At 41.3% G+C, this 14422-nt stretch overlaps 1 protein-coding gene across 1 annotated transcript in view; it reads right to left on the reverse strand.

Annotated features, from left to right (window-relative positions):
- Nucleotides 1-3757: 3757 nt before the first annotated feature.
- LOC139470242 (uncharacterized) overlaps nt 3758-14422 on the reverse strand; it is a 30290-nt gene continuing 19625 nt past the window's right edge. The window contains exons 2-4 of the mRNA XM_071252568.1: nt 6291-6470; nt 5396-5432; nt 3758-4171 (exon numbers count right to left, since the gene is read on the reverse strand). Coding sequence (XP_071108669.1) covers nt 4048-4171; nt 5396-5432; nt 6291-6470 — 341 coding nt within the window. The 3' untranslated portion in view covers nt 3758-4047. The remainder of the gene's footprint in view (nt 4172-5395; nt 5433-6290; nt 6471-14422) is intronic.

Below are 14422 nucleotides of genomic sequence, written 5' to 3' on the forward strand. Positions count from 1 at the left end.
GCGCGCCAGAAACCTATGATTGTGGGTTCGAATCCCGGTTCGACCCGATTATGTTTCTAGGTTTTGCAGCACCATACTCGTGCTCGTGGGTTTCACCGAAGTGGTAAACGTCACAGGTTCATCTCTTGGGGGTCTAGTAGCATCTGGGAGTTGCAACATTGTTTGTTTAGGAACTCAATTTTGTAGAGGCATGTTTAAACCATGGAAGCTATAAAATTTCATCTTCCAGAGACAAGGGAGTAACTGACTATAAAAGTCTAGTTCCCACCCTTGCCGAAATTATAAGTGGCTCGATCATAGTGTCACTGTTACATATTACGCCTCTTGTATGTCTCTTCTACGTCTTCTCGACGTCCCTTCTATTGACCAATCGAACACCACTTCACATTTCAATTGTTTCAAACCAAATGGTGGCGCCCAGTCGAGACAATTTGAAAAAGTTAATCGAAATACATGTTCACATTCCCTACCTCACAGATACCCAGTGCATGCGGATTGTAGCACAACAATTGAGCACATTGATTAAACACATGAACAGATTTGGAAAGTATCTGTCGACACCCAGTTGACGGTTTTTCAAATTCTGCATTCGACTGAAATCTGCACGACAGTCGCCATATTTTTAACGAACAGGATGTTTTGATTGGACTATACAGGGACTCGTTAGTCCAGCCAACATATAACTCCATTCCAGCCCAGTTCGACAAGGGTGGAAACTGGACTTCATAAACGTCAATTAACTCCCTTGCCTCGGAAAGATGTGAAATGTAGCAACATATTGACGTCGTACTATCTGTTTCGCAGTGTTCTGTTAAACACTGGTTAGGTCTGAATCTTCAATCTGTGACATAATGTTAATTGTCTTACTGTTCTTCGCAGACCTACTGTTAATATATATCAAATATTCTCGTCAATGTGTGGCAGAAACATTGCGGACATGACATTAAATGATTGTTTACTTGCTCACTCTTGTTTCTTGTGTATCCAGTGATAAATATTATGAGCATTATTGATTTCATATGCCTGACCACAGGATCCCCTAAGTCCCCTCACGAAAAGCACAGGATGATGCTTCAATTTGTACCCCAAATTCCACAAAGGGGTTTACATCCGGGTAACATAAGTTCAACAAAGATCTGGGTATCCCCTAGAAGCTGAATGGATTATTCCGCTGTTTTGAAAGACGTGTAAGGCCCGTTAAATAAGTTAAATAATTGGACTCCGTTCCACAAAGCGATCGCATCGCTACAGATTTAAGACTGTCGTAGTGCTACGATCGCTTTGTGGAACGGGGCCTTCGAGTTTAAGTAGCCAATTATTAACCTGGGTGAAGACTATGAGTTAGCACAAATTATATTGAGTTTAATCATTTTGGTGGAGAAAAGTAACGGTATTGTATATAAGGACGTGTTGTTTTCTTCTTGGCGTCTGTCTCGTGAATATGGCAGGGTTGAGGGAAGTCGAGTATGTTATGTCTAGGTGGGGTACATGACATGTGCTATTTGAAGGACATATCTCTACAGTAAGAATTCCACGAAGGAACATTGCATTCATTGGAGGTGTGTTGTCACATTGTGACAACATGGGTAGATGATGACACCGGACTCCCTTTGCTTATGTGAAACCATTACCGCCACATCGGACCACGCACCAAGAACAAGCTGTAAGGATTCCACTACCGAGTGACGAGGCCTCAACCCCAACCTTCCGATTTGTGGAACTAATAAAAACATTGACAAATCAGAAGCATGCAGGATGAAAGACTTCATAAAACACTTCATACCGTTCATGTCAAGCGAATCACAACAATGCAGAACTGTGGACAATGACCATTGAAGTGATAACCAGTACCAGTACGTGATTTCGTTCAGAACGTGACACTAATATACCAGGCGCGTGACATTTGAACACACATTATTCCACAGTAGTAGATGTTGTACCATACAACCTGTGCATTTATGGCTTTTTTATTGCACTGTGATATCGGCTATAGGTTTCCATTGACATATTAATAATGCAACACTAGATCCTGCTTGTCGTATGTTTCTTCTACCTATGGTAATTGTGACAATCAGTTGCCGAAACTCATTGTTATTTCTAGGCTAATCATCAGTTTCAATGTAGATACCTAATAGCCACTCCCATACATCGTGTTAACCACTGTAGCTGTCACGCTCATATCATATACGGAAGCCTTTTTTGGCAGACATGTAGGCGTCAATATTTTATTTGTGTAGTTAACAAAATCCTAAAACAAGCAGGAAAACACATTCAGATCGAGCAACATCTGACTGAAGAAATATTAAAGTTAAAGTACACTGTCTTACCTAAACACTGACACTATAACTCTCTGCCATTTTATGTTGACCTTGAACCTTGCTCTTACAAATAGTGTTTCCAACACTTTTAGACAACAATCTGAATACTCTTGTGGCAGAGGCGAGATGACCTTGACTGGAACTCCGACAACTGACTCAGCTCAAGCGTCAGTTCAAGCGTCTGCCACATGGTTATATACATAATCAGAGGTGAGGTGAGGTGAAATTGGGTTTAACGTCGCGTCCAAGATTATTGCACTTATATAGCGACGTGCATGCACGTGTGTGTGTGTGTGTGTGTGTGTGTGTGTGTGTGGCTGCTTGTACTAGTCCGGACTGATGCCGATTTATAGTGCTAGCTCACTGAGATACCATGCCGCAGTTTAACATGAATACCCCACTCAGACACAGTGTTCTAACTCCGAGCCGACCAGTCCTTGTTTTAGCCCCTTAATGCCGAGCGCCAGACAGGGTAACAGCAAGTACCATCTTTTAACGTCTTTTGGTATGACGCGGCCGGGGATCGAGCCCCGAACCTTCCGCTCTCCGGGCGGACGCTCTACCACTAGACCACGGAGGCGGTCTACATAATCAGATGGTTACCTATATGGTGGTATGGTAAATAAACTTAAATTATAATATTATGCAGTGTGAGCAGATGCACGTGTTACAAATAACTTCCGACTTAAGTTTCATTCATATAGAAAATAAATTTGCTGTCTTCAGTAATCATCCATCTTTAAGCAAGGAAATACAGGGATCACTGCAGAGTTCATCTGTCAGCTGTCACTTCTCAGTTGATCCCGCGTGAAGGTCCGGGTTAGGATAGGTCTTCAGTAGCCCATGCTTATAAGAGGCGACTATGCTTGTCGTAAGCGGCGACTAACAGGATCGGGTGATCAGGCTCGCTGCGTAGACCGGTGCTCATGATAACTGGAGTGTCGAACAAACAAACAAACACATCTCATTTGAACTGTTAGCTGTCTCTGCACAGTTGATCTGTTAGCTGTTACCGTAGACTGATAGCAATGTGGGCTATGACATTAAAAAAAAAATTATGGCGTACTATGATAGGTTAGTTGCGTAAGGAGTAGTACAAAGTGTATATGGTGTACTGAAACAGTTATGTGCAAGATAGTTCTTGTTGTCCTGTGTGCTGCTTATTGTTTGGCCATGTACTTCATTTGGTATTTCTAGTGCAATGAATAATGTACGTTCTGCCCTACTCTGCTTGCCTGAATGTGACGATGTACAACCTCTGACACCTTCAGCAGCAAGGATTCACTTTGTAGCTTGGCCTTTTTCAATACAGCAAACGGGCACGAACCAGACAGTTCATCCTCACTCCAGCTCAGAACTTACCCATCTGATTTGTGAAACGATGAGTAAAACACAGCCCAAAAAACAAACTGTTTTCACAAACATATTTATTTCTCATATACACTCTGAAAATATACATTGCTGAACCCAGTTCAAGTTCGTTGCCATGGCAACGCGGCAACGCTGTGTTCGCTTCCTGTCTGTACGAGGTGAGATGTTCAACTGCGGCTGCGGGCGGGCCGGGCAGGGGATGTGTTGTAGAGGAGAGGGGCGACGCACCAAGTACTCAGAATTCATATCGACATCATTGAGAATGGATGAAATATGTTACATATTTTGCGTGTTAAATAATGTTCCAAGTCTCACACACTGAAACGTCGTCTTGTTATTGTAAACAGGCACGTGCACTTCACTGCTGCCCCAATCTAATGACGTCATCAAGATCACGTGCTATGGCTTGCAGTTCCTCGGCCAATATCTGAAGTCTTACTTTAAGATCTACGTCGTTCATGCCCCGTCGTCCCCGGAATAAACTGTGAGGAGAAATATGGAATTATGTACATTAAGTTGTAAAAAATAACAATAACACATTGACACATAAGATATTATGACAACAATAACATATTATGATAGCACAATGGAACAGTTCCTGTCATTGATCTTAGATTCCTTACTTTATTAATACTCATGAATGATCATGAAATATATTCCTGCAAATATAAACACAGATATACGGTTTCCTCAACATCACATAATATAACTGGCTTTTTTCTGTTTTTATTGATTTTGACTGATAACATGGGGCTGTTTCCCTGAGAGGGTACTTACGTCCAACTTCATTCAAAGTATGTTTCATTTCCATGGTTTTAATCGTAGAATTCTTGTTGTTTTTTAATGCTTTGGCTAAAACTAACAATCACCAGTAGTCAGAGGGATGGTGTAAATCCTGCTGGGGTACCATGTAGGTAGCAGAAGTACCTTAAGTCCCAATGGTACCTAGTATGGTGACCTACCTTTGGTTATTGGTGATCTATAGCCCATTTACATTGTGTATTGTTATGAATAGTTCAAATTTTATGATGATATGCTAGTTTTAAATCGACATCTATGATATTCTACTTATTTAACTGTCCTTCGTCGACAGGTTTTTTAGTTCAGTTTTGTGTATTATTAATATATAACTTCATTTAGTCACGATATTGCTGAAATTTTGCCGATGTGACTATAAACCTTAACTCACTCACTCACTCACTCAATAGGGCTGTTTGTATTATCACTTCGACCTGTATGGACGAAAGAAATAACGTGTGAAAATTTCTTTCGTTACTTGTTTCTTATGTAAGAGAACACAAATCGGTTCTACTTACTCCAAATGTTCTACACTAATGATGTGTAAGTTGATCTTAGTACAGTTATGGTCTGTTTATCCGACAGTCTGTGCGTACTTTCAACACAACGCACGCTTTATATCCGATACTCATTTCTGTTTTTTCATAAGATTGTTTCCTCGTAGAGATGCCAGGTCAGAATAGGCACCCAGCAACCTATTCTGGTCATAAGAGGCGACCAAATGAAGCGGGTGGTCAGGTTCGATCACTGTGTTAATGATGTGTCGTTGTACCCCGAAGGCGTAGATCGACGCTCACAAGCACTGGAATGTCTGGTTCAGATTTGAATACTTTACAGCCAGCCGTCACACAGCTGGAATATTGCGTCAATCAAACCAACAGTTGTAGCAACAGTTACGATCCACTTACCGCCTGCCCGCGTTTCCTCCTCCAATACCGGCGTATGCTGCACAAATGAAAACGACGTGTTATTTTATAAAAGTAAATATGTATTTCACGGAGGTAATTTTTATTTTATATCTTTTATTTACATAGTTAAGGGATCAAGGGGGGCAAACGAACTGCAAATATCATATACATAATACTTTCTCAATGACCTTCGGGAGGCGGTGAGATAGCCTGGTTGTTAAAGCGTTCGCTCGTCACGCTGAAGACCCGGGTCATATTCCACTCATGGTTACATTCTGTGAAGCTTATATCTGGTGTCCCCCGCCGTGATTTTGCTTGAATATTGGTAAAAGGGGCGTAAAAACCATATTCACTCACTCACTATGACTTTCGGAAAATGACATTTAAATCCTCTTCAAATGAAAGCAACAGAAACTCTTTCAAGTTGTTTATTTCCCTTTCTGTATTTCTAGTTCACTACTTTGTTTGTTTTTTGTTGTTTTTTTAACGGAGCAAACAGCATTATTATAGCTATATGACTTCAGACAATCCGTTTGACGGTGTTTGAACATCGATCCACGCAAATGGGATACGATGGCATGCATCAACCAAGTCACTGAGTCTGAGCACCCGATCCCAATGTAGGTTTCTGAAGACCTATTCTAACCTGGACCTTGACGGGGGTAATTATTTAGTGTGATTTGTACGGAAATAAGTTGACGTCAAACGTCTTTCTTCATGACGTCACAGCACAAGTGCATCCTCGCACCCTTTTCTCCTGGTGGGTCACATATAATTGTTTTTGGAGCCATGCTGTGTGGCAAGCACTAAACACTTAAATCGTCCTGACTTACAGCTTCTTAGTGCTGTTGTATAAACGCGAGCGAAAAGCTGTGTCCGACCAATATACACTTACCAACTGGAGTGTTGTTTCTTTTCTGCGAGTTCGCACGTGCAATATCTAATATCTGAGCTAGTAGTGCGCTTCTGTCACCAGATGATGCTCTCACTCCTGCTCCGAGGTTGTTCCGGTTAGCGATCACCTGGCGTATCACGTGCTCAAGTTTCCTCCCATCGTCCTCTTTGGCCGGAAACGCTGAAAGGGAACAATCGCATTGTAAAATACACATTTCCTAACTAAATACAAACCCCTTTTGATGTTCAAAAGAAAACTCTGCATAAAGCAGAGTCGAGATCATGAGCATGTGTTTATGAATACCTATCAAATAATGATGATACCGGGTGTTCTCGAAAAGGTATTCTACCCCACCATACCACCCGTCACAAAGTACAAGTCAGTTATTCGGCTGAAAAACAAAACCAAGGGAACATATAGTTCAAATCAAAATAGGGAATTGCATTGGGTATCTTTTTGGCACTTTTTATATAGCACTTTCGACAGCAAGAAACAGAACATCCGTCTTTCAGGTCTTTATAATTAAGCTGATTGGAACAAATGTTTTGCAAGAACACAGCTATAACTCAGATACTATCGATACCCGTAACTGTAATAACTGTATCACCACAACTGAAGGTAGAACCAGCTCGGGGAACTGTTCTCTCGATGTTTCAAAGGTATGTTTTGTCAACACTCATGCACCATAATCTGCATAGGATTTATGAAGGTGGAGTTCTCGGTCCGTGATTGTGTCCTGACTCTCGGGATCCATAGTGGTTCTCGGCTAGATAGTGCTTCCCACATGTACACTCAACCGCAAAAACAACGCAAGGTCTATCAGGTATTTGAAAATATGTATTTTCAGATACTTGTGAACACACTATTTAACAGAATTTTTCACAGATCATGAACACAGTGTTAAATATGGCACACCGTGATACAACTGGAATACTGCTCAAAGCGGCGTTAAAAACCCAGCTCACTCACTCAATCTAGCTGGGAAAAAGGGAAAGGCGTAAGGTCTGAGGACTTGGTCTATGTAGCGCTGCGCTGTGACACCATTACCCCTGCCTGGACCAACGTTTTGGAAGACCACAGGTCTAGTTGTATGGTTCAGTCCAATGCCGCCCCACACCATGATGCTTGCAATTGCGCCTCCCCATAGGTTTCTTTCAGCCTGCAAATCGTTCACCACGTCTGCGCCAGATCCTGACCCTACCACCTGCCGTCGACAAACAATAACGACTTTCATCAGAAGATGACATTCCCCCATTGCTGATGACGCCAATGTTGACGCCGTGTCGCCCATCCGAATTCTACCTAAAATGTCGGTCTGTAAGGATGGGCACACGAGCAGGTCGCTCACAAAAGATATCGATGTTGCTGGCGACAAGGCGACGTCGAACTGATGGATGCCGATCGTCTGCCGAGCTGTTTCAATGGCGCAGAGGAAACTGTTCTGCAGGTGATTGCGACGCATCTTACGACTTTGTCGAGGCGTTGTGACTCGAGACTGACCACAAGGTGGTGCACATTAAAACGATTTGCGACAACCTACGCACTCTGACCAGCATTCAATCTTCTAGCCTGTTGTCTATTGTTGCCAGTTAATCCCGACATCGATACTGTATCGATCGAATGACTGGCAATCGAGGGTAGCTTTAATACCCATAACTATCTCATTCTGCACGACTTGCACGAGGAATGTTCGCAACCACTTCTACAGACACCAGCTGCGTTTTCCAGCAAGGGTGTGATCCAGGAAAACATTTACTTACATTCAGTTCCCAAACACAATGTATCGTAGCTAAAATGATTAAACTTGTATCACAAACGTTTATAGAAATTGCGTTTCTTTTGCGGTAAGTATATATGAATTATTCTAATTCAGATATATATTCAAGCCTGATTTGGTAGATCCCAAACAATATTGCTCACATTCATAGAATCAATATGTCCCTCTGTGGGAACTACTATGGAAGAGTAAACCCTGACGAGATGGAAAGATGAACTGATGTTTATGGGGTGATGGGAAGGTTAGTAGCAACACTATTCCACTAGTTAGGTAATGCAATACAAACTTGAAATATCGATTCACGATTCTGTGTCAACGTACTGTGTAGTATATGTGTAATGAAGAGAGAATGAAAATAATGCATCTCTAATCATATTTACCTTTATTAGGTGAGATGAAATGTATTTGAATATTACGTCGCGTTCACGACTATTGAACTTATATTTCTATAAAGCGACGTGCATTCATGTGTGTGTCTGTGTATCTGTGTGTGCGCTTGTATTAATGTACTGATGACGGTTTTATAGTGCTATCAAACTGAGATACCACGCAGAGTACTGACTCGGAGCCGACTAGTTCTTGTTTTATGCCATAAATGCCGAGCGCCAGACAGGGTAGCAACAGGTACCACCTTTAAACGTCATTTATGACTCGACTTGTGATCGAAACAACGACCTACCGCTCTCCGGGCAGACGCTCTATCCACGGAGACGGGCTACCTTTATTAGAAACAAACCTCCTTCGAAACTTAACATACATATGCGTAATTTTATTCAACACATTTGGACAACTCACACAAAAGTTGATTAATACTAACTCCCACCCACGCCGCGTCAGCAGAATGATATCATAAACTCGTTGTGTTGGTTTAAGAAATGGCGCTTTAAAAAGATTGGTGCTTCAGGAACCAAATGAAGTGTGTCTACGCCGCGCCATACAACATTAAGCGACATTTCCATGATTAATTCTAAAAGTACGGTATATTTTCACAGCGATTATATCCGACTGGCTCTGCGCTGAAACAACAGTAGCGCATCCCGTTAGGATCAACATTTACCCCCAGAAGAAATATAATCTGTCAGCCAAACCGTACTCGAACCTGACCAGTTTGACATGACATCTGAACCTTGGATACACTTCCTGAAACCTAATTTCGGCATGTATTTTTTATTTGCTGAAGAAAACAAAGTGGTATGTTTTTTGCAAATTAGGAGTGTTGGTCGTCAGTAATGCACTGGGTATAATAACGTGTATTTCTCACGAGAAAAAACAAGCGAAGTTTTTTCAATAATTGTATTGAAGGTGGTTGATTCATGCTTGATAGGGCGTCTGCACATTGTAAACAGAAACGATGAAGAGATACAGAGATGCCGTTGGTTTGATAATGCTCGTATAAATGATTTCCAGAGAACTATGTAAAAAACTGTTTTGGGTGACGAGAACATATCATTTAACAAAGAAATCAGTCTTTTGCCTTTGAAATGATACAGACATCCTTTCGAGATGAACTGTAGGTTGCATGCCTTACGGGGCGTGAAAAGTTTATTTAGTTATACTATAAAAGATTGCATAAGTCTGAATGTACATGCATATGATATGGTGTATATAAACTGAACCGCAAAAGAAACGTCACTATGGATAGATATATGAGAAACCTTATTTGTCTAAACACTGTAAATATACTTTGAGACATATTAAAACGATGAAACTTGGCAAACCTGATGCTTAAGGTTAAAATTAAAGTGGCAAATGATCTTAAAGCAAAACACAACACTAATCTCTGAGAAAATGGCATCACAAGTCAGTATCTCGTGTGTCCGCCATGTGCATTTATGAATGCCGCGCAACGTCGATACATGGAATGGATGAGGCGGTTGATGAAGGTCATAGGCACTTGACCCCACACTCTGAGGACAGCCTGACGAAGTTCAGCTGCAGTTGTCGGCCTTGGTCGGACGTAATTCAGCCGTCTTGGAATCTCGTCCCACATGTGCTCAATGGGATTTAAATCGGGACTGAGGGCAGGCCACTGCATGGCTCTGATGCCATTCTGCTGGATGAAGTCTCTTGTTTCTCTCGCAGTGTGGGCACGGGCGTTATCATGCTGAATCTCGTGGTTGCGGCGACGTGCCAAATGAGGTATGTCGTGTGGTCCCAAGACTTGATCAATGTACCGAGCTGCTGTGACATCATTGCCTCTCCCTGGACCGATGTTCTGGAAGACCACAGGGCCGACCCTCTGTGCAAGACCAATTCCACCCCACACCATGATGCTCGGACCAACCTGCGAGTCTCTCTCAACAACACAAGCATGCGAATAACGTTACCCACGGCATCGCCAGACTCTCTCTCTCATCAAATTTCATTTTTCAGACAAGGTAATATTACATTTTAGAAACTTTGACAAAAACTACCCAGATATTTAAATGACAACTTTTCACGCAATTTAACTTGGGGTGCCGTTTCTTTTGCGGTTCAGTACATATTGATTTCTTGGTTTGATATCTATCGGCCACAATGTATGGAATAGAATGGAATATTTTGAGAAAATTTCATTTTAACTAATATCTCTTTTGAAAACAAGCGTATTGGAAGCGAAGTAAGCCTTTGACCTGTTATTCCAAAAATACCTTTAAGAGTTATTAACAATACCACTGTTCGACATGTTATTCTTTTCGATTTTTAAAACAAGAACAACTTTCGCACCTAATTAGCAGAAGGCTGCTGGTAACTGCTCGTCTCCTCATTCCTGGTTTCACGTATTATACATTTAGAAGTTTCCACAGAAAGCAATTAAGTTACCATGAAACGCTTCGACATATTTAATACTCTGCCACATATAGGATGCGATATAAAACGGCCACTCGTCCCAAAGGGATTCTCTTTCACAAACGTGATCCACAAAAAGTTACTTCCTTGAGCTGCATTTAGAAGTTGGAGTACCTAGTAAGGATAAGATATATGGATGATCAAGCAAGATAACGGTGTAAGACCTACATCGAAACGTCTCTCCTAATTGTAATAAAGAAGTTTGTTCACCTATATGTCCTATCCTTACTTACCACAAAATGTTGTTTGACCCGAAAACTGAAGTATATTAAAAGAAAGGATCCCTGCTCATTGACATATTATCCCAACATTGAAATCAAGTGGTATAATGTACCTTATTCATCAGATTGGGTGAATTGTAAACATCTCTGTATCAAGTATATACAAGAAATTACTTCGCTGAATATCTACATCACCTATTCCTGATCCATTATTTCAACTCATTAGGTCTCAATGTCGGCTGCCTTTCGTAGATAGGGTTACTGATTGGACAAACTGTCGCAGATCTTTTCATTGATTGGTCGGCTGTTTGAAAGGGCGCCTTGTAACTCGATACCAGTCTAGAGTTACCGACGATTTTCTTCATAAAAGTATAATAATATCAATATGGAGCAGAATTCATGTAAATTGATATGTCGATCGGGTTAAGATGGTAGTAGCTACAGTATGTACGTCAATATGTTACGTTAGATACTGAACTTGTCCCGACTTTACGATATAAAATTATGCATTTCGTAAAGAATTCAATATTGTTTGTAATAATGCTGCTTGTTTTAACCGTCTTTTCGGTTTATGTAATGTGACCAGTCATCACCTAGCAGTTGAAAGACAAGATCAGTCAACGGGGAAACATGATGTGACATTGCTTCAGCCACACTGCGTGATAGCTTCTTGATAGCGTTACAGTAGAATTATGTGTGGGAAACAAGCTAAGGCTGTGAAATGAACCTGGTTTCCATACAGAGCACTTTTTCATTCACTGCGTAATTACCACTTGTCTTAAACGTACCATTTAAACTCGTGTTTGTTCACATAGACCAAGTCAAATACTTAATAGAAAATCCTTACATTTGCTTATGCTTATGACATAGTTGGACTCTCTCGACTACAAGTCTTGGAAGAATAAATTAGATTCTTAACCATCATCAAATGAACTACTGGATAGAATCAGTGTCATGGACATTTCCTTGAGCGCAATTAAATCCCGTCTCTCGTTCGATGGAAGCATGGGCCAAGAGTGAGGAGTTTGAAGTCGAAGTTTTTTATGTTAATTAAAGGCAACGAATAATTTCCAAAAGTCATAGAATGGGATTTGATTTGGAGATAATTATCTATTACAGCCAAAGGGGTGTCACTGTGTATACTTTAAGGTGTCTTAGTTTGATATTTGACTGGCAAAAGGCGTCATGTCCATATTTATGTGGCCGTGTGTCCGCGGCCATAGTGATAGAGCCTCCGCCCGGAAAGCGGGAGGTCGTGGGTTCGATCCCCGGCCGCGTCATACCAAAATACGTTAAATTGTTGTACTTGTTGTCGCGCATGGCATTAAGGGAAAACAAGGACTGGTCGGCTCCGTTTCAGTATACTGTGATTGAGTGGGATATTCATGATAAACTGCGGCTTGGTACCTCATTGGGCCAGCATCATATACTCGGCATTAATCCGGACTAGTACAATAAGCCATACATGCACGTCGCTATATATGCGCAATAATCTTGAACGCCATGTTAAACCTCATTTCACCTCCTCACCCAAATTTATTTGTGGAGTGACTATATACACTATAAGCAGAAGAACATATATGTGGTTGCCTTCCAGTAATGTTATGCATGCGCCCACAGTATGTAGTCCGCATAGTTAGACCCTTTTAGAAGTTGGCAAACAAACGAAACTACAAACGAAACTCAAGGAATCAAATACCATAACGACAAAACCATGCACTCAAGAAATGTCCTCCCATTCTCGTCCATTGTATGATTCCGACTTTATCAAAATCATCAAATACTGAAGACACCAGGCGTTCGCAAAAAGGTTGCATATCCGTCACAAACACAATTCTTGAAAGCCAAACCCAAACCTATATGAATCTAAAAGCATCCTCGAAACTACTCATGTGTCACCGAGAAGGGTGTATGATTTTCTGACCTATCACAAAGGTTAGCACTGAGCTTATATGTAATAACTTGACAATCACAGCAGAATGTTGACTTCAATGTGTTGTTTTCAGACCGCTGAAGGGGACTCGCAGTTGTTGGGCGAGCATTTTGCTTTATCGAGATACTAAACATGCTACAACATGGCACAAACTATTCTTTATTTGAGGTAATCTCAATATGTTTGATAGTATATGCTATATTATGTTTATTGACTAGCTGCCAACACACACAAGAGCATTTTCAGTCAATCAAACCTCCTCTTCAGTTTTGACGAGAACGTCGAACAAAATGTAATCAGTTTTTGTGGCCTTGTAATGATGTTACTCCAAACAATTTCTTAGATATTCTTCCAATGAGTAGCAATTGAGGTACATATGACTATCGTTATAAGGACAGGAGACTTGGCCATCAAGTAGCAGTGGTACAATACAATTATATATGTCCCTATCACAAGACATAAAGCAGTTTACCGGTAACAGTCGTACTTAAATTGCAGCTTTAAAACAGTAATTGTTGGATAAAAACACAAATTTTCTCCTCTGGACCCAGTCTTATATTCTAATCTAGTTTCGCTTCCGGAATTGACACTGTTTTCTGAATTAGAAATAACTTAATTCATTTGTATCTAATCCTCCGCAGTTCGTGGGCCCACAGTCCATTGTTGCTTGTCACATGACTGTCATGAACGCCTTTCGTGCACAGTTAATATGCTCGTTGATGAGTCTGGGGTATGTTGGTCGGTGTTTGTAGTTGTCAGCGTTGTGGCTTTTCTTTAAAGACATGGCTGAGCTAATCTAGTCACAGGCGTTCCATGGCAATCATACATCAGCTTTGACATATTGCCGTGTAGCGTTGACATTCCAGTAGCAGGCTATTGCGGAAGGCGTGAACATAATATCCGTCATTGAAAATGGGCAACCGTGGATTCAGATATTAGAGGGTGGCCGTGGAGAAGGGGACTTGTGAATAGGCGAACACCCTATGACAAGGGGACTTGTAGTTAGGCGAATACCCTAGGTCAAGGGGAGCTGTGAGGCGAACACCCTAGGACAAGGGGACTTGTGAATAGGTCAACACCCTATGATAAAGGGGAGTTATAGTTAGGCGAACACCCTATGACAAGGGACGTTGTAGTTAGGCGAATACCCTATGACAATGGGAGTTATTGTGAGGCGAACACACTAAGTCAAGGGGTGTTGTGGTGAGGTGAACACCCTAAGTCTACTTTAAATTCGATGGAACATTCATACTGTAATCTAAAACGTGTGGTTTGAATTCGCTTGTTACATTTCAATTGTGTTTGGGGGGGGGGGGGGGGGTGTCAAAAAAAGAATGCACAATTGTCATCGTTATCATTTCTTTTCAGGTTG

This window comes from Haliotis cracherodii, unplaced genomic scaffold (assembly GCF_022045235.1).
Source record: "Haliotis cracherodii isolate W230 unplaced genomic scaffold, xgHalCrac1.p SCAF_20, whole genome shotgun sequence".
In the NCBI taxonomy this organism is placed as follows: domain Eukaryota; kingdom Metazoa; phylum Mollusca; class Gastropoda; order Lepetellida; family Haliotidae; genus Haliotis; species Haliotis cracherodii.